Raw genomic sequence first — 25,807 nt, forward strand, 5'->3', positions numbered from 1 at the left:
TTTGCATTATAGCGATAAGGGAGAGCTATCGCTGCCTGGTGATACGCAGAGATAAGGGAGAGCAGGGCACCGGTCTGCTCCTGCTCTGGGCTTCCCCGGCTGGGGAAAAAAGCAGCTTTTTGCCTGCTTTGCTGCTCGTCGCAGCACACTTTCCCCCCTTGCTTGGGCTTTGAGCGCCTGCAGCCTCCAGCCCTGGTGTTTCCTGGGGTCCAGCTGCTGCTGCTGCCTCCAAAATCCAGCGAAAGTTTTACAGCTGCTCTTTCCTGTCGAGCGCAACCTGTGCTTCTAGCAAAGCGCTGGTGAGGTTAGAGACTGCATCGCCCTTCAGTCAAAGGCAGGGAAGCTTAACTCTTTCTGCACCTCGGCGGCGAGGTCCAAGCTGGGGCCGCACCGGGCAGCGGCTGAGTGGGGCCGCAGGATTCCCGCGCTTCTAGTGGTGCGCAGGGACCCGGGGATCCACAAAAACCCCTTACTCTTAGTGTCGAAAGAGGACTGGGGTTTTTTGTTGTTTTTCTTTTTTTTCCAAGACGGGGTACAGACTCAAGGCAGCCGGAGGGGATGCGTCAGCAGCACGCAGCCTGTATCTGCCGGGTTAAATTCAAGTCTCCAGGCATGATTGCGAGATGATAACTGGGCTGCCCGCAAGAGAGGCCTCTCTCTGCAGGGCCTGAACCGATATCTTAATGGTGAAATCCTTCGAAATCCTTTAATGTTCCCCTTGAACCTACACGCCATCTGTAAAACCACAGTTTGGGACCGCTCTTCCCGGCGAGTTCCCATTTTTCGGCGCTGGCGTACTCTGTTTAACAGCACCCCCTGCAGTCATGCGGCCAGAGGAAAATCTAGGAAAACTGGCTCGGCATCGGTGAATCATTTGAACCCATTTCCTCTGCATAAATCGAGACCGTTTGCTCCCAGGTAATTCAAGAGCAGCTTTGAATAGGGGTGCGAACTCGATGTAGAGCACATCACGTGCAAAAATCGCTCGTCCGCCCAGCAGACCCAGGCTCAGGTCTGGCCTTGCTGGGGTGAAGGTTTCCCTGCGAAGGGCATGAGCACGAGCAGAGCTGGGCCCTGCATGTTAAGCAGGGCCCAGAGCAAAAGTCCCAGCTGTGTTAATGGCCTCTCTGCAGATCTGGACAAACTACTTCTCAATTTTTTTTTCCTGTTTGTAGTGCCAGCTTTGAAGAAAAATGAGCAAAGTATCGCAGCTAATCAGGAGTACAAGGAATAAAGCATTGCTTTGTGGGAGATAGGGAAAAATGGGATTTAACAACTCCTGCAGAATAAGATTTCTCCGTGTGTTGCAATTTAGTATTCAAGCAGTTTTTAAAGACTGTGTTGTATAGGTCTGAAAATTTTTGGCTTCTGGGGTAAAAAGACTTTTTTTTTTCTTTTAAGCTGAAGGACTAACTAAGAGCATTAATTTCTCAGCGCAGGTGCCTTAGGCCTGCATGTGTTTCTGATACAGACGGATGTACCAAAGTATGGTCGCAGGAGCTGATGGAGGAGCAAGGCGCTTGTAGTCATAGCAACTGCTCTGAAAGTGCAAATCAAAGGCTTTTTGGGATGAGCAGTTTATCATGTTTCCTATTGGTGGCAGTATCTGCCCAAATATTATCAAATCATCAGCTGCTGTTTCAGCTGTAAATCCCACGGGGGTGTCTGGCTTCTGGCAGGGACCAAAATGCAGCTCTTGCCCTTGTGGAAAACATTGTGGCAGAATCGCTTCTGTTGCAGGTTAGATAGGGAAGGTGCTAATTTAAACAATTGGTTCATTAGCAGCATCTCAATAGCAGTAAATACAAGCCAGGTGAACCAGAGAGCAGCTTATAAGGCTGGTGTGATCTGGGGCTGGAGTTCCTGTGCGCAAGGATCCTCTTGCCTTTCTCTCGGCAGTGGTCGCGCTGATGCGGATGCTGATACGACAGCAAGGATGCGCGGTGTCTTGCAAAATGCAGAGAGTCATTTGCAAAATTGCAAACAGTCATTTGTGAGAATAAATCATTCAGGATGGAGGTCTCTTTTTGACATCTGGATGTTGAACCACACACTTCCAGGTGGGAAAGCATCCTCTTAAAGCCTCTGCGAGCCCGAGAAAATCTCCGAGTCCAGGAAATCCCTTTACACTGTCCAACTCTCACAGCCTGTCTACACCCTCCTGCTGCAGTTCTGGGGCACCGAATGATGCTTGCAAAAGTCAGGTTGTCCCAGGCAGGGGCCTGTGCAAGGTATGGTGCATAACCAGAGGTGTCTGCAGCAGAGAGGCTCCATCTGCAAAATACCTGTTAGAGCTTCGCTTTGTTAAACTTCAACAGAAGGGCAAATCCCTGGCTTGAGCACAATCACCAGGATTTTTGCAGTTTCTTCAGAAAAGCCAAGATTCCCCTCCTAATTTTTCAATCTCCCCTTGCAAATTTTCATATCTGAGCCCTTCTCAGCTGCCACCTTGATTATTATTATTTTTTTTTCCACATCTCCCTTTAGCAACAGTGCTGCTGTGAGTCATTCCAGCAAGGAGGGGCACAAATTCTTCCTATAGGCGCCAAAGTGAATTAATGGGGCTCAAACGGAACATTGTGAGCGGGGAATCGGTGGGACTGAACAAGAACAAAAGCTGTTTCTCCAGCAACATAGCTGAGAAACTGTCTCACTGTGCTTGTTCAGTCAAACAGTTGCCCACAAAGAAATGGTGTTTGCTTCTCTCACGTAAATTTTCCTGCAGCTTCCAGGCGCTCTGATTAGCATTTGCAACTTCAGAGATTTCAGTTTAACTGTCTTGTCTGCCATTGTCCTCCTGGACATTATGGATTGCAGAGCTGTTCCCATGCAAATAGGAGCGTTCACCTTTTAAAATTAGCCTGCTCCTCTTTCCTCCATGATGAGCTTCTATCGCAGTCCAGCTGGGCTTGGCAACAGAACAAAATCCCTTCCCTACAAGAGAATAATGCAGCCAGAAGGGTGGAAGAACGCTTGGAGGGGTGAACATGGGTGAAACTATATTTAGCTGAAGACAATCATACACACACACAAAACCGTGTTTAAACTGAATTTTAGGACTAAATACTCTAATCACTCACAATTACTGAGATTTTTCAAGGCAATTTTCAAAAGCCATGCTCCAAATTGCCATTTAGTTTTCTGGGGAGTTAGCCGCCCAGCTTCTATAAGCTGAAAAGAACAGTTTATTTGCATTTTCGATTGCTAGCGGGGGTCTGTGTGAGAAACCGTGCAGTCATGTGCTGCAACTCCGTGTGCTGAACACCACACCTTTCTGTAAGCAGGAGTGGCGCGATCCCACGAAGTCTGGAGCTCGTCGCCCCTGGTGAGTCTTTGCCTGGTGGCTGGGTTGACACAAGACCTGAGAGCCTGCAGTGGGGTGTATCTGACCTAACTGGATTTCTGTGGTGAAAGCGTGTACATCTCAGCTTAGGCTCCCACTGGGGACCCTGAAAGGATAGGTACTTCTGGGTCACAAGTCACACCTCATCTTGGGGCAGATACCTAAAACGGGAAAGATGAACCACACCTTAGCAATGATGTTTTCCTGCCTTGACTACAAAGGCTGCTGAGATGACCAGCTCAGATGGAGACATCTGCACAAGGGAAATGTAAAGTTTGAATGGATGAATGCTGTCCCAAATGCTGAGCAGATTCCTCTCCACCATCTCTTTCTCCAGGACCTTCTCATCTCGCAGCCCTGCAGACCTGTGCCTGCCTTCACCACCACTTCTGCTGGCCTTTACTCCTGCTGTCCTCCACCATATGGAGCAGCTCCCACCTTCTGTTGCAGCCATGTGACAGAGACCTGCCGGTGTGATCTGACGCAGCTCATGTCTATGCTGTCGTATTAAAACCCCTTGAGAAATTTTCAAAAGCTATTTTAAATTCCAAGGGCATTTTACAAGGGCTCTTGTCCATCAGGAGATCGCTGTCAGGGGGAATAACGTGGTAGCCATGTTTCATGTCTTTTGGCTGGATGGAAACCGCCAGGGCATCTAGATGGTGTAAGCTGCTGCTCTTCCTTAGCTGTGCTAGTGTGGCTCTTGAACTGCTCCCAGAGCTTCCACCTTGCTTGTAACCTCCAGAGACATTCCTGTCTCCAGCCCGTGCAGCAAACCTCCTCTGCTTAACTGCTCTTTCTACGTGCTTGCATCTCCTCTGTGAGAGCTTGGGGGACCTAAATGTATAGGACAGCAGGTTGGGTGAGTCAACATTTGCTAGAGGGATGTGGGAAAGTATTTTTCCCACAACTGTCACATTGCTACTGCAGGCAGCAGAGGCTGCACTGTTAAATTTCCGCCCTGGTTGAGCACCAGCCCATGCCTTGATCTCCTCTTAAGCAGCTTTCAGTCTTCCCTGCCTGCAACAGTGAAAACGTACCTTTTAATAGGAAGGGTTGCAGTGGCTGAGCTGAGCGCTGCTCTGAGCTGTTGATGTTGCCGTCAAAGCTTGGAAACTTGTTAATGCCTTTGGGCAAAGTGCTCCACTTAGGCTCATTAGCAGTGTAACCACACAATTCCCTCCATGCCTGTGCAGCTGCCTCTGCCAGAGAAACTTCCTGCTCTTTCAAAACCTTATCAATAGCTGCTGTGTGGCAAATGAACTTGGGGGATGGGAGAAGAGAGCGTGAGTCACAGCTGGCTGTCTTGTCTTGACAGGACCATGAAAAGTGCCTTTTCAGCCATGCCGTAACCTCCTGTTACAGTATTGCTCCGCTCTCTGATTCAAGCATGTTCCTACTGAGCCGTTTCATCTCAGCCAAAACCTTCTTGGCTTGCTAGGAGGGGGTCAACCTTCCTTGCTTGTGAGTGTGGCTGCGGCTTGCTGGGCTCAAGATGATATTACGTTGTCTCCTGCTCTCCAGAAATCATTGCAGATGAAGACCTTGGTGTGCTGGAGAGCTGTTGATATCTCTCAAGCTGTTGGACGTTGCTTGGGAGCCTCTCATGGGACGCTTCTCCGACTGCTGGGTAGATGCTCAGCCGTGCTTTGATTTGGGGCAATACTTTGGACGTAACTGAAACCGCCTGGTCTCTTGAGGCTGAGGGTAGACTATGTCTCAGTAGGTCTGTTTCAGCATTATGCAATTTAATTTGCTTTTTGGGGGGGGTGAGGAGAAGTGAAATTGCTTTTGGGAAACTTCACTGTTCATTGCTTTCCACTGTAATAACTATCACTGTCTTTATGCCGATAAAGTGCCCTTTAGGCAACGGAATTATGAAGGGTCTTGTGCTGTTTGTTACCTTTGTGTTGCTCAGTTAATACAGTGTTTATGATGCAGAAAAGAGCAATTTTCCCCCTCTTAATAAAATTTTTAAAATATAATGCTTATGAGCCAGAGTTGCGAGTAGGAACCTCACCTTAGTAGCAGCCTACGTACTGAGGTCCCCGTTGCGTGTGTCCCTCTGGCCATTGCTGTAGAAGGCTATGGAAGTGAGTTATATACAGACTAACAGCTCGGGGGCTGCTCCAGCTCCCTGGGAAGCCGCCGGCCGTGCAGGCACGTTGTGGTGTCCCAGCTGCCGATATCGTGGGAAGGAGCGGGGAACTGTTGTGAGCTCTGTACGGGGTGCAGCGTGCAGACAAAGCGGTAGGATGCATGAGGAGAAGGGTTGCTGGATACAGGGATGTGATGGTGGAGTGGCACTGCGGAAATCGGTAGCCTCAGCAGGAATATTGCCTTTGGCTCTGCAGACCTTATCTCCTCCGCAGGAGACATCAGTCACCCTAGGCATTTTTCAGAGATGTTCCCTGTATAACAGAATAAGCAAACGGGTGATGGAACGACTAGGGGATTCCCCTGGAGGGTTTCACCTCCTAATTCTTCCTGGGAAAGTATTTCTCCAGCAAGATCTGCCCAGGGCCAGTGCGAGGAACTGCACAGAAGTAGCTGTGTAGCAGGTAATAACGTGGGTCCTCCATGCCCACGCGTACCGGATCGTTAGCTTTTGGCATATTCGTAGTCCCGAAACCCTCTTCCACGCACACAGGCATGGTGCTTTCCTGGGGTGAAAGCGCTCCCGTCTCGCTGCCCGCAGACACAAACTCGCTCGGTGACTCCTGGAGGAGATAACTATTTCTGCTATGTGGCCCCTGACATGTCTTCTTGCTGCCTGGCTTTATCTGACAGATGTAGCCCGTGAAGCTGTCCTCTTATCGCTACTAACGCATTGCTTGTGGGCATTTGTATACATTCGTTTTTAATTTACTGGCTCCTGCTCGTGGGACCTGGCCTCGCAAGCAGGCCCCAAGCTGGAGACACTGGGAAGATGACCAGGGACTCTCCCTGCAGCAACGTTTCATGTTGTTTTTACTTTTATCTTGCCCGACAGTTTAAGCCATTATATTTTACAAAAAGGTTAATATTTAAAGAGGACTTATCCTTGGACTCAGCAGTATTTCCAGCGAAACTCATTGTAGTCCAGAAATCTTTCACAGTTGGACAATAAATGTATAATCCCTTTTCATATCTAACATACCCTGGCCCTGCAGAGCTGTTTCTTTATTTCCCACGGAGTGGTTAAGCATGAACCTATCACGAGTTATCCACTGCGCCCCGGTTCATGCAGCACCGTGCCGACCCACGGAAAATATGCAGCTCCTGGTAGGATGGTAGGGGACTTTCTCAGGTGCTGTGAAGTCCTGTAAAACTCTTAGGTGTGCAAGTTGTGAAATTCCAGTTTGTGAGACTTGCTCCTTAGCAGTGACTGATATCAGCAGGGGGAAAAGTACTCTGATCTAACTAGTTCCCAAGAAAAAATACGCATTGGAAGTGAACAGTAGCCGAAAGAAACTACCTAGAAAAAACCAGGCAGCTTAGGGCTAAGTGTTCCCTTTAAGGGGGTTCCTCCCACTTATCAGCAGCCTTAAAAACCTGCTGCGAAAAGCAAGCAAGCTGCACCGAGGTGTGCAGTACTGTAAAAAGCAACTTCTTTGCGGCTGAGGAGGAGGTAGGTGCTGTGACAAGCAGTGCTCAGGGATGCCGCAGTCTCCCTGTCCCCTCTCTTGGCAGGATGAAGAGGATCCCTTATTAACTGAAGCCAACCAGTGTCCAGCCGTGGCCGGAGGGAGCCCCTGCTCGTTCCCCCTCAGCCGGCGCTTGCTGGGAGCAGCTACAAACTCACTTTACCGTTCAGACCAGCAGGAAGGATCCAATTCCCGTGTTCCTGCTCCGTAAGGCACTGCTGCCGTGCGTAAGGGAAGGGAGACCCTCCACAGCCGTGAGATGGCAGTGTGCACACGGGTCTCGGCATAGGGCAGTAGATCGGACACTGTCCGGTTGAAGGTAAGAGCTACCTTCTTCTCAGCCCGCTCGAAGGGCTCCGCTTTTCAGCTGGACATGGTTTTGAGTGCAAAGACACTCCACTTAGCGCCCCTGCCCAAAGAAGAGGGGTTTTACTTTGCTTTAATGGGTCCCAGGTCACTCCAGTAAAACGGGAGTTTGGCAAAACCCTCGCAGACAGATCAGCGGCGGCACGAGTTCGCTTAGGCGCAATCGCTGGTAGGTGCCGCAGCCTGCACGGGGGCGGCTCATCTGTCCATGATCCGTGGCTGGCGGCTGGGATAGTCTCCCTCTTTGAACTACGTTACACTCTAGCCCACAGACGCTGCAATCCTTCAACGTTGCTAAATCTAAAGCCTCCTCAGGGTTCGTGCTGCAGAAGCGTAGCAGGAGAGGCAGCGACCACCGACGTGCTGATGGGGCAGCACGCGGGCGCTCTCCGTCCTGCGCGCCGGTGGCCCTGCTTTGCACGGGGGGCACACGCGCGCCGGCAGACCCACAGCAGCGCGGGGAGACAAGGGTCCCAACGGGTATTAAGCACCCCTAGCTTTTGCACACGGGTGTCTGCCCCTTCCCGGGCTGATTTGCAGCTTTCGAGGTGTTGTCCGCAGCTGCTGCGTGCAGGAGCTGGACGTGTCCTGCACCCTGCAAACGGTCGGTGCGAGCGTGTGCCCGGGCGCAGCCTCGGGAGCGTCTCGGTCCCTTTCCACCTCCGCTCGAGCTTTCCTAGCTTTCTCTTCCGGGCCAGGAGTCCCTCACAAAAACGTCGTCCTAACACTTGGCTTCAGCTCTTGGTTCAGTGCAGCACAAAGCCCGTTTGCAAACTTCTCACGAGCGAGCAGATGTTCTGCATTTGGTGTGGAAATGCGCAACTCCCAGCTGAAGAGAATTCCTATGATTAATGATTAATGCTGCTGTCTGAATAATTACCTCATTCAGCCAGCTTTTTGTCTGGCTTTGCAAGAAAATAAGCACGCAAAGTGCAGACCTGGGATGACACGTTCTCCCGGTTTCCTCCTATTTCTCCTAATCTTCTCCTATTTCTGTGGTATCACGTCTATGGAATCGCAGTTCTCCTAAAAGGAAGAAAACAAATTTATTTCAGACAACAAATAACTGACAAGTTTGCACAGTGCTTGTGTATATACCTAGTCTCCAACATTTATCCCAGCCCCTGAAGTCTGCACTGTGCCCTTACAAACCTAGTGGTTGAGGAATGTCCTGAGAGAACATGTATTGTTACATACATTGAAAAATCTAAAGTTTCAGGTGTAGATTATCTAAGCTGATAACCACACAGCTAATATCAAATTTCTGTAAGCACTGTCTGGACAAACGCTCCCTTTCAGCCAACTCAGTGATCAGGTTTCCTGTGTGTATGTGCCTGCCCATAAGGGGACATTGTTTTAAGGCCTGCTCGAATAATTCTGTTTCCTTTATGTTTCTTTTTGTGGAAAATATTGACCTTTCAATAGAAATTCAAATACTAATTACCTAAGCTGAAAAATGAAATATTTATAATTTTGGCCAGTATTTTGTCTTTCAGGAGTTCTTGCTTATAAAATATCAACATTTTCCCTAGTTAGCACAGTATTTTGTACTTAGACAAAATACATTTCGACAAGCGATCTGGTACTCCAGGAAGGTGATGTGGCAAATACGATGCCGATCTTTTCAGAAAGCATCCAAAACTGATCCAAGGAACTACTATCTACAGAAATCTGACCTCCACAGGCCAAAACGTGTTTTGAACCCTGGTAAACAGCCGAATGACGAGACAGATGCATTAAGTCCCGCGGGGAGAGGCCAGCGCAGCTCTTGCAGAGCCAAGCCATGCCCCAGGAACGGGCGAGCACGAGGATTTCGGAGACCTGGTTAAGACGACGCAGACGACTTGTGCTATCGAGTGGCTGGATGCTACTCGGGCATCCAACATTAAATTCTACTGAAATACTGCATCACACAGGAGGCAAAATGGCCAGGCAGGGCCAGTGATTAGGTGTTTACCGTTCAGGAAAGAGAGCTCGGACTTCGATGGTGATCGGAAAGGCATGTTAGGAATTGCTAGAAAAGGGTTTGAGATCAAAACAACATTTCTGAGGGCCTGGTGCATTCCTCTCGCTTGTGGTTCTGCCCCGCCGGTTCAAAGAGTTAAAAAGAAAAAATTACCGAGGGAGGTGAAAAGGAGCAAGTTGCATAAAAAGAGAAACTAAACAGAGCTGCACTCCCGATTCCGAGAAAGTGAGGGCTGGGGGGGAGCAGGTGACAGAGGCGTAAGAAAATCATGAATGTTATGGAGAAGGGGAATGGGGAATATTGATTCGCTGTCTGCCAAAATGCATAAACTGCTGCTATCTCCTGAAATGATGAGGCAGTGTGATTTCAGCAACGCAAGCAGCGCTCTCCTTCAGCAGGGTGACGCTGTGCAAGAAACCCTTTATCTCTGGATTTACAACTTCGAGAGTTTATAACCCCATAAATCCTGACTTTTCCTTTCACAAAGCAAATCCTGTTACCCATTGCCTAGTCAGAGGAGACTCTGCTTTCCCAGTTCCTCCATGCGAATAGCTCCAGAGTAAATAGGAGCCTTATCAGAGAGTGGCTGGGGTGAGGGATTGCAGCATCGGGCCCAGCGGAAATATTTGCTCGGCTGCTCACCTGCAGCCCGAGGCAGGCTCAGCCCCGGCCGAGAAGTCACCCCCGTTCATCCAGGCCCCCGCTGCTGATTGCAAATCTCTTATTCCCGTGTGACCGGACTGAGTAATGAACAGTGCTAAAAGCTGCGTGAGCAAACCCAGCATCTGAGATGCTGCTCCTTAAAGATTTTGATAATTTCAGTTCGAATAGTTATTTTGCAAAAGGGGCCTTTTCCAGGCTCAACGACTGAGAATTGCTGCTTGCGCGGATGCCCGTGCTCGCCGGCCTGCCCTCCCCCGGCCCCCGGTCCCTTCCCGGGAACCCCCCCCCTTCCCGGGAACAACCCCCCCCCCCCCCGGGGCGGTGCGACGTGCCTGTGCGGCGCCGCGCTGCGCCTTTAAGCGCCGGTGCGTGATGTCACCGCGGTTTGGAGACACTTTGAGCCCGGCGCTGGGGCCGGGCGGCGGGGAGGGCGCTGGGGCCGGGACCCCGGACCCCCCCCCCCGGGCCTCCCCCCCCCCCCCCCGGGCTTCCCCTCCCCGGGCACCTGCGCGCTGCGCTGCGCTGCGCCGCTCTGCGCCGCGCCGGCATGGGCAGCAGCGTGCAGCTCCAGGACTTCGTGGCCGGCTGGGTCGGCGGTGAGTAGCGCTTGGGGGGGGCCCGGGGGGGTCGGGGGGGGCGAGGTGGAAGGAGGGGAGCGCGGGGGAGCGGAATTGCGACGTGGCACCGGCGGGCTGCGCCTCGGAGCGCCGGGCGGGCGCTCGCTCGCTTTGCGTTAAGCGGAGTTTAATGCCGCTCGCGGGTTGGAGTTTAAGCAGCGGTGGCGGCATCTCCCCGTTACGTCGCTCCGCTTTGCTCCCCGCTGCGCGAGCAGGTGCGAGGCCGCTGCGTTGCGCCTTCCCGCAGCACCTGCTCCGCGGGCTCCCGCTTCACCCGGGAGCTGCCGGCGATGCCGCACGGAGCCGGGCCCTGCGGCGGGCTCGCGTTGGGCCCCCGCGGTCCCCAGCGAGCGAGCGGCCTCCTCGCCAGCACCGGGAGAAGAGGTAGCATTAGTATCGAGGGGAAGGAAAAAAAATGCAAAGAGTGATGTGGTATATCTTATGCCGACAGGATTTAAAGTTCCCGTCGTGTTTAACGGCTGCTAAAGCGCTAAAATGCAGCCGGTGCTGGGACGGGATGTGTGGACAGGGAGGAGTGGTGGGGCAGAGATGGGAAATTATGGACCGTGCTAGCGGGGCGGCTGTATGCAGGGTGTCGATGCGCCCGCCAAGCCGGGAATCGGCACGCAGGTGTGAGGCGGCTTACAGACCCTGACCCGTCCAGGCAAGGTTGATATGCTCACGTAGTCTAAAAAACCCAGAACCTCTGCCAAAAGATTATGCAAGGAGCCGATTTTTTTGACTTTTGCGACTTGCTGCGCGGGGTGCGATTGCCCCGTCCACCCTCCGCTCTGCCTTGGGAGTGGGACGGCAGGTCCCGGCGAGCAAACAGCCAGCAGCAGTTTCCACCGGTCCTGTGTCTAACCCCAATCTCACCACCTGGGAGGCTAAAAGTTGGCATGAGTTTACATGAGCTCGGGGGAAGTGGGAGTCGCTCACGGGCAAGAAATACATAACACCCCCTCTGCTAGCTGGGATGCCTCTGGTGTGAAGAGTTGGCAGAGCCCAGGGCAGAAGTGGGGAGAAGCAGCGCGGCGTGTTTTCTCCCTAAATTTGCCTGTTGCCAGAGAAAGGCCTTGGAACCGGGTGTCGCTTTGGTCTGGCCCGGCGCGGCGGTTCCTACGGCAAGCTCTCCTTCTGCCCCGTAAACCCGTTACGTCTCGTCCCGGCGCAAAAGCCGCTTCGGCGTTTTGTGTAACGCTGCGCTTTCCCCCCCCCCGCAGGAGCGGCGAGCGTCGTCGTGGGCCACCCCCTGGACACGGTCAAGGTAAAACGCTTCGCGCCCTGCTTCCAGGCGCCGCTCAGAACCGCGCGGGCGGGGGAGTTGCCTCTCGCCGGGTGCTGCCGCAAACGAGCTTCGCGGTCCCTGCTATCGCCAGGGGGGATTTAGCCTGGCTAGAAACGTTTTTGCAGCCCGCGCTCTGTCTTTCTCTCCGATGCTGATGGCAAAGCGGGAACTAACAGGACGGGCTGATCTGTATGAGCTCCTCTGGTGAGGATTAATGCTGAAAATTAAAACCGGCCCTCGCGTAATGTTCAATTTACTGAAAAGTCCTGCCAGAATCGTACTGAACTTTGCCACAGGCCAGTATTCAAAGGGCACAGGGGGGAACTATTTGTTTTTGCTGCAGGCGTATTTCTAAGTGTTTTCCTTATGTTGGCAATGCTGTAAGGGCAGAGTGCAGGAATTGTTATCCCAGGGCTGTGAGAGGCAATATTTACTATGTCTGCAAGAGAAATGTGTCTCAGAAGGAAGGATTTACAGATAGAAGATTTTTGCCAGCAGGCTCCAAACGTAGACATTAACACATCTGGACCCAACTGAGCTGACGGTCTCTACTGATGCAGAGATACAGAGGAAGATCCTCCTCTTCTTCCTTTCCCCTTCTGCAGGGTGTGATATACATCTCTGGCCACCTTCCATGGCTCCGGGGTGCCCTCCTGTGCCCATGGACTCTGACCTAGAGGTCAAGCCTGGCTGCTGGCCCCAGGCTGGGCCGCCAGGTGTGGTAGACCCAAGAGTCGATCGTCATATCATGGGGTGGGAGAGGGTGCGATCGATCTACACGCAGATAACGTTCTTTGGCTGCTTTCTGCACGGCTGCCGAGGCAAACAGCCCAGGGAGCGACGAGGGTGCTAAAATACCATTCAAAAACCCACCAGAGCGTGTGAAAACTCTCAATTTGTTGTCGGTGGCTTCTATTTGGGGGGAGCAGGTCAAACTTACTTAGACGCGTGGCTGCTCCGGGTACCTAAGGTCCTTTCTCGCTGGTGACGGGGAAAGGTTGCTGCAACGCCTGCGTTGGGGCCGGGCACAAGCAGTGGCAGCAGCCAGCGGTGCAGGGACAGGGCACGGACTGCCCCAGCTGGGTGCATCCCGCGTTGCCTAGGACCCGCTTTGAGTCAACCGGTGGCTTCATTGTCAGGCTTGTGGGAGTCTGGCAAAAGCTGATGCAGGATCCTCTGGGAATCACCGAGGTTCTGGACGCCAGGAAACCAGGAGCCCATCTTTCAGCGCTCATAAAGACGAGTGTCAGCCTGACCCCTCTGCTGCGCTTGGTTCTGGGCATTGCCTGGGAATATCAAGTAGGCAGATTTGTTATCTTTCCAAATTTAGGGGAAGGGAAGTAGAAAGGCGAGCAGGCAACTGTTTACAAATACTAAACAGTCTTGGTAGCATCCAGGGGACGAGGGTTTGCCAACTGGAGAAGGAAGCAGGACCGAATGAAAGGTGAGTTGGAGGACGTCGTGTCATCAGCTCTACGGTTCCCATCACCCAAATCTCTTCCTTCAGCAAGTTCTTTCCCAACGTTGCAATTTCCACGAAATCCAAGCGGCAGCTTTTCCACGGCCTTGCAAAACTCTGAATACTTTTCCGTTTACTCACTTTTCATCCTCCACGTTGCATTCATTTTCCCAGCGCTTGGTGCAGTGTCTGGGCGTCGCTGCTTTTCCCAGCTTCCATGTGAAAGCCAAGACGAAAGGCAAAGGCGCTTGTGAAATCTGCCTCGGAGAAAGGCCCGCGAGCTGTGGCCCCGCTGCCCGGGGAGGGTTGCGTGGGGCGTCGAGCGCGGGCGCCCGTCGTGGCCTCTCCCGAACCTGCCTTCAGGCCTCCTCGTGCTGGGAGCGGGAACCCGCGTTTGGGGCAAGCACTGAAGTTCAGGGTGCTGCGACCCCCAGGAAGGACCGACTGAGGGGATGCTCGCGGGGACCTGTTTGGATCTGGTGGAGCTCAGGGGCAGCCGTGCTGGGTATTTGCTCACCTCCGTTGCTTTTCACCCTTTTCTGCTGGCTGAGGAGCCGCGTGGACTGTCCCAATCCTTCCAGTTCTTCCAGCAAACACGGAAGGTAACACCAAAGCGTGGGAAATGCCTCCTCTGAAAGGCAGGCTGCTCCGGGTTACCCAGGAGCAGTATCGGTGCCTCTTTTGCAGGGAAACTGAGGCAGCGGGGCGAGCGCCTTGGCCTTCCCTAGCAGGCGAGTCGCTTTTTTTCCTTCTCTCCTAGAAACAAGTCTCCTTATGCCCTGTCCCAGCTCCGCGCTGCAGCGGCGCCTCCGCACCCTCCCTGTAAAGAGCAGCTGGTGGAAATGGAGGCCCCTGGCTTTGCAGGGGGGCCGAGGTACCCAGAGACAGGTTGTCACCTTGGCTGGCGGGGACAGCAGTCACGGCAGCCTGGCAGCCCTATTGCACTAGTTGAAATATATATATATGTATTTCAATTAATGATATATATGTGTATATATATAAAATATATATATATATATATTTCCATCAGGAAAATTATTGCATTCATATATACATATGTATATATAAAAAAAGAGAATTTTCTTGATGGAAATACCTACTGGTGTCAGCTGGCTTTGATAGTACCGCAAGCAGGGAATTGAGCTCTGCGTGTTAACACCAAGGGCTTGGCTAAAGAGCAAGCCTGCGAGGAGCAGTCCGGGAGGCTACTCGGCTGCCTCTGGTTACTCCAAAACCACATTAACTTGGACTCTAAGTACCTGGTTACTGTGTAAAAGAAAAAAAAACAAGCCCGGCGGAGGCGAGAGGGAGCCGTCCGTGCTAGGGGTGCAAATGAAGCCGGGAGCGAGGGCAGAGCCGGGCGCCGCAGCCCCGGGGAATTCCCCGGCTGGCGAGAAAACGGCAGGAGGCTGCAGAAGCAGCTTTCCGAATCCAGGGCAAAAAAAAGCAGCTTTCCGAATCCAGGGCAAAAAAAGCAGCTTTCCGAATCCAGGGGCTGGATAGCGAGAAAGGAGGTGCCGGGGTGCAGGCGCTCGTTGGCCAAGGGCAGCGCTGGTGCGGTGGGCTCTGGCTGCGGGGTTTGAGCCGTGGCCGGCGCCTGGAAAACGTGCGCGCGCTAGGCGCTTCCTTAAAAAACCCAGCTCTGGCCGCAGCACCCAAAGATTAATAAACTGGTCAAGCCACGTTGAGCTTGTCTCCTCTGAGGACAAGGCAGGGTGGCCCAGGCTGCTCCGTCCCCGTTTTCTCGGGAGCGGTGGAAGAAGCAAGAGCTGGCGCAAAGGCGATAAGTGGAGAAGAGGGTGCGGGAATGGGGGACCTGTCCCGCTGCCGGCCGCGGAGCAGGGCCCGGAGCCCCTCGCCCCTCGCCGTCCCGCCAACCCCTCAGTTACTTTTCAGGATTTTTTTTTTTCTTTTTTTTTTTAATTTTGCAAGCTTGTAAGCAGCCTGAACGACAGCTGATATATGTACGTGCGCGCGAGAAGGGGAAGGTGTGTGGAATGATACAGGCGTTGTCACGATTTACAGGCCGTTTCTTACAGCTGCCCTAGGTATTTTTAGGAGGCGGATAAACACTGCGTTCCAGAAGGAAATTTCCTTTGTTTGAAACTGTTGAAATGTTTCGAGCGAGGAGTGGAATATTGCTGAGATGTAGCCTGAACGTTTTGGCTCCGCTGGGTATTTATATCCCTTAAAATCCCGCCAGGATCAGAAGAGATTTTTTTTTTCCCCCCTGAATTTTATCCCTGTTACCGTGCCTGATTTTTCACATCCTCCGACTAACTGAACCGAGACTCTGTGCTCCATATAGGCAGCGCACGGAGAGGGCTGTGCGGGGCCAGGGCGCCGTGTCGGTGTTCGCTCCCGTTGGCCAGCTGTGGAGTCCAGATGTTGCCGGAGGCTTCGGACTCCCGAGGCTCTGCTTCGCCCAGCTTCTGGCAAAGTTCGAGTGGGGCGGACACATATATGTTTTAATTTATTGCTCTGTTTTCTTCACGACTGAGCAAGGATTCACTGTCAAAGCAAAGTACACGTTGTTTACATAGCATGAGCTTTCCCTGGGCTGGAAGCATGTGATTTTAATCGCCTTTCATCAATGTATTTTACAGACTCGTTTGCAGGCTGGACAAGGATATGGAAATACACTGAACTGTGTTCTCACTGTGTACAGAAATGAATCTGTAAGTACTTTGTTTTACTTAAAATATGCTGGTGAAAAAGGAGAAATAAATACACACGGAAATTATACCGAATCAGCGCTGGCAGCGGGAGCTGCACAAAGAGCAGTGCAGTTGGTGCAGGCTGGCCGGGCTCTTCCCTGGAGGCACCTTGCTGGCTTGGGTGATTCCGGGAGAGGGCCTCTTAGATATTTTCTGGTGCTCTGGCAAAGTTCCTGTATTCTGCATCATCTTTACGAGTCCATAACAGTATGACTTAATTGTCGTTTGCTCAGCACGCGCAAAGGGCTGGCTGCAAGAAGCATCCGCCGCTCGGAGTCGCGTTGCTGGCGTGACGGACGAGCCGGGTGCTGCGTCGCTCCGCGCTGCTCCCCTCTGCTCCGCAGGCAGCGTTCCCGCGGCTCTCGCTGGGACACTGGAGCTCGCAGCCAGTTAGCCCCGGGGAGGGGATCAGAGTAATCGAAACGTGAAAACGGGGACAAGGGAAAGACCCAGCGCTCCATAGCTCGTCTCGCATAAAAGCCAGTTCCTAGTTCCTGGGGGAAGCGGGTGAAGGCGGAAATGAAAATGAATGGGAAAAGAAAAAAAAAAAAAAAGGCGTTTTCCTCCCCGATCACCTCCTCTAAGCCTTGCTCCGCTCCGCTGCCAGGTGGCCGGCTTCTTCAAGGGCATGGCCTTCCCGCTGGCCAGCATCGCCGTCTACAGCTCCGTGGTGTTCGGCGTCTTCAGCAACACGCAGCGGCTGCTGAGCCAGCTGCGCCACGGCGACGCCGGCCGGGCGCCCGCGCTCGCCGACATGGCCCTGGCCAGCGCCGTGGCGGGCTTCGTCTCCGTCGGCATCGGCACTCCTGTGGACCTGATCAAGATAAGGCTACAAATGCAAACACAGCCGTTGCTCCAAGGTAGGAGGGCGCGAGGGTCGGTCTTTCTTTCCCCCCCCCCCCCCCCTTCTCTTGCGGTCCTGCGCCTTGGCGGTGGTGCGAAGAGGACGTGAACCGTCTCCTCCTGCGCGCGGACGGGTCCGGGCCCTGCCGAGCTCGGCGGCGGGTTTCTTCTCAGGTTTGGGTGACCCCCGGCTGCGGCGCTGCTGCGATTTTTTCGCTGGTTTTGGCGAGGGCTGCAATGGGGGCCGGCGGGGGCCGGGGCCGCGCGACGCCGGGCCCGTCCGGCAGGCTGGGATTTGCGCTTGGAGCCGGGGTCGGGCCCTGCGCGGCGGCTACGAGAGAGGTCGCTTGCACGGTATCGCAGTGCTGCGGGCGGAAGCGTCTCTGAGGAATTCCTTCCCCCTCGGCTTCCCGGGCGGAGAACCTCGGAGACTCCCGCCAAACCTGCCGCCCATCAAGGGAAGGAATAGGATGAGCTTCTCCCTCCTCTTCCCGCTTTGGCGGCGGGGCGGACGCTTGCGGCTCCCCCGCAGCCCTCTCGCGGGCCGTCGGAGGCTGCGGCCGCCCTTCGGAGCTGCGTTGTCTCCTGCGAAACCTCCGGCGCCCGGGATTAAGCAGCAGCGCGACCCACAGCACGCGGCAGCGTTACTCTCCGTGCCCGAGCTGGTTTTCCAGATCCTGCGACACGTATAGGAAAAGCACAGCACAGAGGGGCCGTGGTCCCTCCTGTTATCGCGGTTGCGGTATTTAACCAGGGGCGATACGCGAAATGTTAACGTTTAGGTATTGCTTTGATAAAATGGTGCTAGGTCCGTTTTTACGAGCCTCCGAGCAACGCCGTCTTCTACGGCTGACGGGTCAGACTCCAAAAGGTGTCGAGGTGCCGTCAGGGAGGCAGCTTGGCTCCGGGTGAAGTTAAGCCCATGGGAACCGGGCCCGTAAGCTGCTTTGGCAACCGCGCTGGGCACGCGCCTGTCTGCAGGCCTGAGACGTGTCTTGGAAAATCTGTCCTGAGGTGTCTAAGCTGCTTCTAAAAGTGGGACAAAGTCCCCTTACGTACTTCTAAACCCCTTTTTTCCCCCACGCGGGCTGTTGATTGCAGTAAAAGAAACAGGATGGCAGAGATTTCTGTCTGTTCTGTGGCGGGTTGTTTGTTTATTTGTTTTTTAAAGGAATTCTGTAGTTTAAACAGTTGTTATAACAGTTGTATCTCTCTCTCTCTCTTTTTTTTTTTTTTTCCTCCCAGCAAATGTTAAATTAAAGCCCACAGTTCCTGGCTTTCCTGTATACAGAGGCCCAATTCACTGTTTCAGGACAGTCTTGCAGAAAGAAGGGATCGCAGGAATATACCGAGGCGCGGGAGCGATGCTTCTGAGAGATGTGCCTGGATATTGCCTGTATTTCATCCCTTACGCGTTTTTCTGTGGATGGACTACCCCGGACGGATGCATTTCCCCGAATCCCTCTTCTGTGTGGCTAGCAGGCGGTGTAGCAGGCAAGCTCACTTTTTTTCCCCCCCCTCCCCACAAAATGATGGCGAAACAGCAATAGGAATTTTAGCAGGGCAATTTCGCGGCAGTCTCTGCGTTGTGTTGTAAGCGATACGTGGCAGCCAATATGCCCCAGAACAACGCTTTAAGCTGCTAACGGGGCCCCAGGAGGACGTGCCTCCTAGCAGGAGAAGCCGTGCCTCGACAGGGTCCGATACTGCTCATCTTCCTTCCGTGTCGGAGGCTCCAAGCTGCTTTTTCTGTTGACACCTGCCAACCAGATTTCCCCAGCGCACACACTTAAGTGTATAAACTCATCCTTGCGCTCGCTGCCCATTTATTTGCCTTTTCTCAATCGCGGGATCCCAAATGCACGCCATTACTTGGCTCACGTAGCGATTACAAAACGCTGTAATTCTCCTGCAAGTAAACGGAGCCTTGGCTCACGCGAGCGGCTTCGCTAGCGTGTCCCAACACTGACATGGGTCTAAGCAAGCGCTCGTCAGGCCGGCTCTGCCGTGCGTTGCAGCCACGTGCAGGGACGTTTCACAAGCCCGTAAAGCTCTCCGGATGGAAACAACGTGACGTGCCTGGGGAAGAGGGAACAACAAAAGACAATATTTGCTGCACGTGCCCAAGATTGATGTTAAGTAAGAGGTCTCGGGTGGATGAGAAGCACTGCTGCCTTTCCAGATAGGCAAGGTGCCCCATCCAGCTGCAGGCTAACCAATGCAACTAGCTTCCATATAGGAATGACAACGTGGATCAGCTGAGCTGAGCCTAATCCTGGTTGTGTGAGATGCAGGAGCTTCTCTTTTGCAATCTCAGCTCAAAATTTGCTTTTCAGCAATATTATTCCAGGATTTCCAGTTCTTTGGAAGTTGCCCCAAGCGGCGGTTTGAGCTCTTCCCGCTGTGTTTCCGTCCTCCCCAGAAGCCCTGCGACAGCAGTGTTTCCACTCGAGGAGCACCTCTGGGCTGCCTGCGATTTGCTTTGGTGTAACCTCAAAAGTCTCAGTGCTTCTTCCAGAAGTAGCGAGCTTTGCTCCCAGAGATACCTTTCTGTGTCTGAGCAGGGTGAATGCCCTGATAAGAAAAATCCCATTGGTAGGATGTGATAGGTGAGAGGTGAATTTCTGAGTTCACTGGGCTGCAGCCAAGAAAATATAGAGAGGAAGTTATTGAGATACCTCCAGGCAGGATCAAAGCCCGAGGATCTGTGTCAGGATAAGGAGGGAATTCTCGCCTGCCTTTTTCTAGGAGCGATCTCCTGGGGGACTGCTACTCCGATGGATGTCGTGAAAAGTCGGCTTCAGGCAGACGGAGTCTATGTCAACAAGTACAAAGGGATCCTTGACTGTATCTTGCAGAGCTACCAGAGCGAGGGCTTAAAAGTAAGTGGTATTTGAAGTAAAATCTGGGTAGTAGACTTTAATTTCGGATTGGGAAACACAGTGGCTGTTACAAACCCAACTGCAGGCAGATGAGCGATGACTAAAGCCAGTTACTTCTAAATTAGAATAATGACAGTGGCTAACTACAGTGCCGATTCCTTCTAAATCACTACAGTGAGAGTGATAAGGTGCCTACAGAAATGAAGAAGTGAATGACCTGGGGTCATAGTCTGCTGGTGTTATTAACTTAAAGCAACACTTTATGTCAGTGTGCTTAACGGTGGATATAATCTGAGTCAGCATAAATTAGCGGTGAAAAGTCTTGCCTCTGTGACTGTTTCTATAAAATGCAGAGGTAAAAGGCCTGGCCGCACCAAAGTCAATGCGAAGTGGTTTCAGGGGACGGCAGTTGCACCCAAGGAGTGTTTGGTCGCCGTGGACTGTGCTTTGGTGGAGCTGAGCTGCGGCTTGCACGGCCTATCAGCATTTCACACCAAAGCAGAGTAGCTGGGAAATGCTCTTAAATCAGAATTGCTTCGGTTTCCAGCACCAAGGAGGGCTGTGTCTGCTTTTCCCAGCCATACCTATTGGTCTAATAAAAGGTGTTTGATCTGCCTGCAAAACTTGCCGCAGTTAAACGTGAACGGCGCAGAAGCAGGGATTGCAGCCTTACGGCACCGCAAAGGCACGATGACTGAGAACTATGGCTTTCGCTGTTGAATTAAATGGGTATTTAAGGTGTCATCAAAACACTGTGTAGGCTCTTAGCTCAAAAGTGCTAATTTTCACAGTCTGAGGGAAAAGTAACAAGTTATAAAAGGAAAGATAACCTGCAAAATCACATGTCAGTGATTTTAATATTTGGCAACATGCCATTATATTATGCCAGCTGTCACGGAAACTTGCAGTCTGGTTCCTTTTTTGCCACGGAGTGGAAAGAAAAGTCACATTCGTATGAAGCCCAGGCACGTGGAGAAATGTTCCTCAAGCGACCCTAAAGACTGCCCTTGGGTGGGCAGAGCAGGGTCGGGGCGCCCCGGGCTCGACGCAGGCTACCTGCTGAGGACGTGCAGTTTAGCGTGCAGTCTCACCGTAAGACTTCAAGTGGTTGAAAAGGGCATTTCCGTGCATTTTCCCCTTCTCTCTCCATCCTCATCCTCGCCCCCCACCCTCCTTGTTCTGCCTGAATATTAACAAGTAATTCAGGCACGTAGTTCTCTTGCTTGGGGTCGGAGCTGCTTGCAGTTTTTCTGCTGCCGTTCTTGGCACCTGGAAGGCCTGCAGGAGGGTTGAGGGATAGGTGAATAAGGCGACCAGGCCCTTCTCTCGTAAGGAAAAATCTTTCTGCATGTTGGGAGACACAGAACTGATGGAGCGTCGCTGAGAAATGGCAAACCCAGGTCTGGCTGTTTATATTCGGGGACATATGAGCAGCATTCTCAGTGGTGAAAATAATTGTCTGGTGTGCACACAGAAAAAATGTAAATGTGGCTCGTTGTTCGTTTTGATGAGAAAAATATGTGCCTCTGGGCTTTTCTTCATAAATCTTCATTATTATTTAAGTTGGCTTTGACATATGTTACTTTATGGATACCAGAAAACCTTGAATCTCCTCCCAGAAAATTCTGTCTCTTCAGGCAAAATAACACACCCCTAGTAAATCAAGTAAACAATATCCCAACTTCATGTTGCAAATTCCATCATAAGCAACACGCTTTGATTCTCTCTAACACATCAGCAGCACGCCCTGTGTGCACTGAATACAAGATATGGTGGTGTTTAGCAAGCTCAATATTTCAGGGGAAAGGCTGGTTAGACACTTTAATCTAAAGGCTTCCTGTCTTGGAGCCAAGATCTTCAATCCGTTCTTAAGGTAGCTGTGGGAATTCTGCCTCTGTAAGGCCTGGAGGGGGTTTGGTTTTGCTGATGTTACTGTTCGCATCAATTCTGAAATTCTGGTGTTTAGATTAGTGATCCCAGTGATTAGCTTGGCTGGTTAACGGAGTGATTTTGTGAGAAACGAGCCAGCAGAGACAACCCCCATGACCATCGTTTTGTAAGTAGGCTCTCCTGGGTGCCTGCGTGGGGTGGTCCTGTGCGCACCCTTGCACATACCGTGCAATGGTGTTTATACGTGAGGGTCGGTGCTGCAGGGAGCTAAGCCAGACGCTGGCGTTATTCTTCCTGCCCCTCTCCTGTGGTCAGTGAGGAGAAACAGACCCCTCCAAGGGTAGTATGGAGCATCTGACCTCTGAATATCTTTTGATGAGAGCCCGCTTCTTGCCGCTGACTGCAGAAGTCGCTGAAGAAGCGCCCTGTGGCTTATTCTGCTTGAACCAGGTGCTGATCCCTGATTGTAATAGCTTTTCTGCTCCTTCTCTGGCTCCCAAGTGTCTTCCTCGCCTGTAGACCCAACCCCAGAAGTTGGAGCAGTTGCTGCGCAAAAGCAATGGCCTTCTTGTTGTAAACGGGGGTTTGTCAGCATGAGCCACGCCTGCATAAGAAAAGGGGTGGAGGGACTGATACCAGGTAGGGCTGCACAGGAAGAAGTTTTAGATTTCTCGTTTTCTGTTCTCCACCGGTGGCATGTTACCGTTTGTTACCCTCTGCCTCTTCTAGCTCTTGCTGACAGGTTTAGAGGGTGGCCCATAGGGAACACGAAGCATACGGATATCAAACTAGTGCCATTGCTTTTTCATTCTCTAGTGCACGCGTCCCCAAAGATCAGCAGTGAGAGAGTATCTCTTGAGCAAGCCACGATTTTGTTCTTCAGAATTCCACCATGATTTAGTTCAATGTTTTCTTCTTCTTAAAATAGCCAGTATGTTCCTACACTCTAACCTTTTTCCATCCCCAACAGGTCTTTTTCAGGGGCATCACGGTCAATGCAGTGCGAGGATTTCCAATGAGTTCAGCCATGTTTCTTGGCTATGAACTTTCTCTCAAAGCAATGAAAAGAGACCAAACTGAGACCAATCCTTAACATCCAGGTCAGCGCATAAAGACCCTCTAGCATTATTAAAATTAGAAAATTAATCTCTGCAATTGTATGGATCTTCTGAAAGTCAGAGGGAAACCTGAAGCCTGGGTACCTAAACTTCTAGTGTCAAACATGTTCCAAATTTTGGTCTATGGGATTTGGTGTAGATAGCAGAACTGCCAAGATTCTAGGTTTCAATCCAGATCTTCTGGAATTTCATTCCATTCATTGATTGTTGTGATTGTCTTGATTAGTGTGAGTCAGAAGTGAAAATATGAAAGGAGAATATTCCCTAACATTTCATAATTTTTGAAATATCATTCTCATTAAAGTCTGTGCACCTTATCCTTTCCTTAGTAGATCCATCTGCAAAGCCCCGAAATTAAGCCCTTTCAAAGAACGTTGGCTATCAACTCTTTCCCTCATAAACCTAGGATTGTGTAAAGGAGCAACATTAAAAATATCTGATTACAGAAACTTTTTTAGAAGTTAAATGCTCAAAATTATTCTTGGCAGTCTTTGCTGTTTTCTGTGGTGCTTTATAAATCTCCTTCTTTCTTATTTCAAAAGTGTAGCTAAGAAGACCTGACCAGTCTGCTACTTTCCTGGGCCAAATCAGCAGTGTGGTATTGGTGAGGGCCTTGCTGTCACCAGCATGGGATATGACCTAAGAATCCCGTCACCACAGAAACCTTCAGCTCATGAACTGTGCTTTCTGTTCTGCCATGGACTTGGCCACTGGAGAGCTCCAAACCTGCACCAGCACAGTCCAAATCCAAAGAACATTTTCTTTTGAAATCTTTCTCTTGATTGTCTAAAAGCACCTTAATAATTACTATGGCTGCATTGGGCTTTTTCACCGATGACGCTGTTTCCATTGAGCCAATAGAACAATTCACTTTCTTTACGCAGAAGGGTGATATGTATTTAAAAACAAGCCACCTGACATCAACTGAAGAAGTGCCTTCTATAAAATATTGGATATAATGTTTGACTTTTTTTGTAAACAGGGATCTCCTGCTCTAGAAAGAAAAGGGGGAGGCATGCTGGGGGCATGGGTGCTTTTCATGTAGGAAGTCCTGGATTCCTACCAAATCCTAGCTTGGTTTCAGGATCAAGAAATGGATGACTCCACCCTTATGAATGGATACTTTTGTTTTACATCACAAAATTCTCCATATGGTTTGCCACAATTTAGCACATTAAAAGATGTGGAGGGCTTCAACAACTACAGTTTGTTATCCAAGCTGTAGACTAAATTGAGAAAACAAGAGGATGTTAAAAGTGGAGTCTAAGCTGCTCCTTCTTCCTCAGAAAACAATCAAACAAGTCTGTATTTCATATGGATAGCTGCCCATTAACTTACTTAACTTGCCTGTAGACTTCCAGTGACTTGCTAGATCTCATTAGACAATCTGATTTCTCTGATTTTACAGTCCATCTTGGCAAATGCCAAATCCTGCAGGCATCACTTTGCAGCCTTAAGAGGCCACTGCCAAACGAAGCCTCTTTAAGGGATGTGGATTTTATCCCACACTATATGCTGTAAAATGTATGGGCCAGCTTCAGACCTGCAGCTCTTTGTTGCAATCCTACCCGTAGGATGTGGGGGCAGAAGCAGGTCTCTTTTTGGTCTACCTCAGCCTTTCATTTACTCTCAAGATCTTGCATCATCATGATTATTTCTGTTTATGCTGTTAAAAATCTCCATGCTTTATTTTCTAAGCATGGGGCTTCTGATGCCAAAAGCAGGAGAACCAGCTCTGCTGGGACTAGTGGCTCTGGTGGCACTCGCAGGAGAGGCGGTGGGTAACAGCCTCCTGTGCTGAGGCAAGTGCATCACAGAGGAACAATCTGGGACAACACTGTCTTGTGGAAAATGCACAGTTCCCCCTATCTTCCTCCAGAGAAGGAAGGCTCTGGGGAAGAAGCCCAACAATGGCAGTTTTAGCAGATGCCCTCAATAAAGGTTTCTGAAGACACCTGGAGTAGCCATTCAGCTTTACTCCATAAAAGGAGGAGAAGGAAAGAGGAACTCCTACATCCTTGTCCCTCAAGGAATGGAGGAACAGTGACTTGGGACAAGAGACTTGAAGACCCCCAAGTCCCAGCAAACAGCGCCTGCAAACTTGGGTCTAGAGCAGTATTCAGAAATGGGTGCCTCGATCTCCTGTAACAGTGTGGATTAGTCTTCATTGGGGCCTGAATTAACACCTGCTTCCCCCAAAACAGGCCCTAAAGAGTGGTAGAAACAAAGCCCCTGTTGCTTCATCTCAGGACTTGTAGGGTAGGAGGTTCACATAGTGCCTTTGAGCTTAGCAAGAACAAGAGGAACTGTTTTTGACAAATGATTTGTATAAAATTGATGAGCCTTCACACAAATATTTGTCACTGGCCACATTTAAAAAGTCATCCTTTCCATGTCACCTATTTTAATACATACACATAAAGTGTGTTCTCTAGGTGTGTAATATCGTATGACTCCAGGGATAATACTTGGGAAAACTGCTTCTTCAGTGCAAATAAACTGCTTTAGCCATCTAACTACTTTATGTAAAATGGACTATGAATGAATTAAAATGATGAGGTTTGCAATGAGCTGTGTATCTGAATTATCCTGCACCTAGGTTCTATGTTTTCAGTGCCCACCCGTGTGTACAGCCCGTGTCAGAGTTGTATGATAATTTTTCCTGATTTTCCCCATACAATGAAACCAATTTCGAGATAGATCCCCAGGACTCATTCAGGCAAAACTGATGTAATGGATGCCTGCTAGAAGGAGCTCTCAGACAGAGCCATGCATCAACTGGTGTTGAAGGGGGAGCAGGGGAAGGAAGCTTTTAATATAACTACATGAAAATAAAATGGAAAGTGAGTAAAAGGGTTTGGCCACATGATGGCATCCTCGTCCACAGCAAGGACAGGGAGAGGACATAGTCCATGTGAAGCACACTGGCATTGATTGCTCAAGCTGTCAGGAAAACACCTTTCTCTCTTGCTCTATTCAAACCCCAAGTCCAGGTTTGGACTTGCCAAATGAGCCCACATTTCCCTCCT

General features: G+C 51.1%; 1 protein-coding gene across 1 annotated transcript; it reads left to right on the plus strand.

Moving 5' to 3' along the window:
* Positions 1-10,487: 10,487 nt before the first annotated feature.
* Positions 10,488-25,331, plus strand: SLC25A48 (solute carrier family 25 member 48). The gene is made up of 8 exons (XM_067304690.1): positions 10,488-10,560; positions 11,805-11,848; positions 15,935-16,006; positions 16,653-16,905; positions 18,134-18,382; positions 19,637-19,770; positions 22,631-22,760; positions 23,321-25,331. The coding sequence occupies exons 1-7, from the start codon at positions 10,512-10,514 to the stop codon at positions 22,751-22,753; spliced, it is 924 nt and encodes a 307-aa protein (XP_067160791.1). The 5' UTR covers positions 10,488-10,511; the 3' UTR covers positions 22,754-22,760; positions 23,321-25,331.
* The last annotated feature ends 476 nt before the right edge of the window (positions 25,332-25,807 follow it).

This window comes from Apteryx mantelli, chromosome 14 (genome assembly GCF_036417845.1).
Source record: "Apteryx mantelli isolate bAptMan1 chromosome 14, bAptMan1.hap1, whole genome shotgun sequence".
In the NCBI taxonomy this organism is placed as follows: Eukaryota; Metazoa; Chordata; class Aves; order Apterygiformes; family Apterygidae; genus Apteryx; species Apteryx mantelli.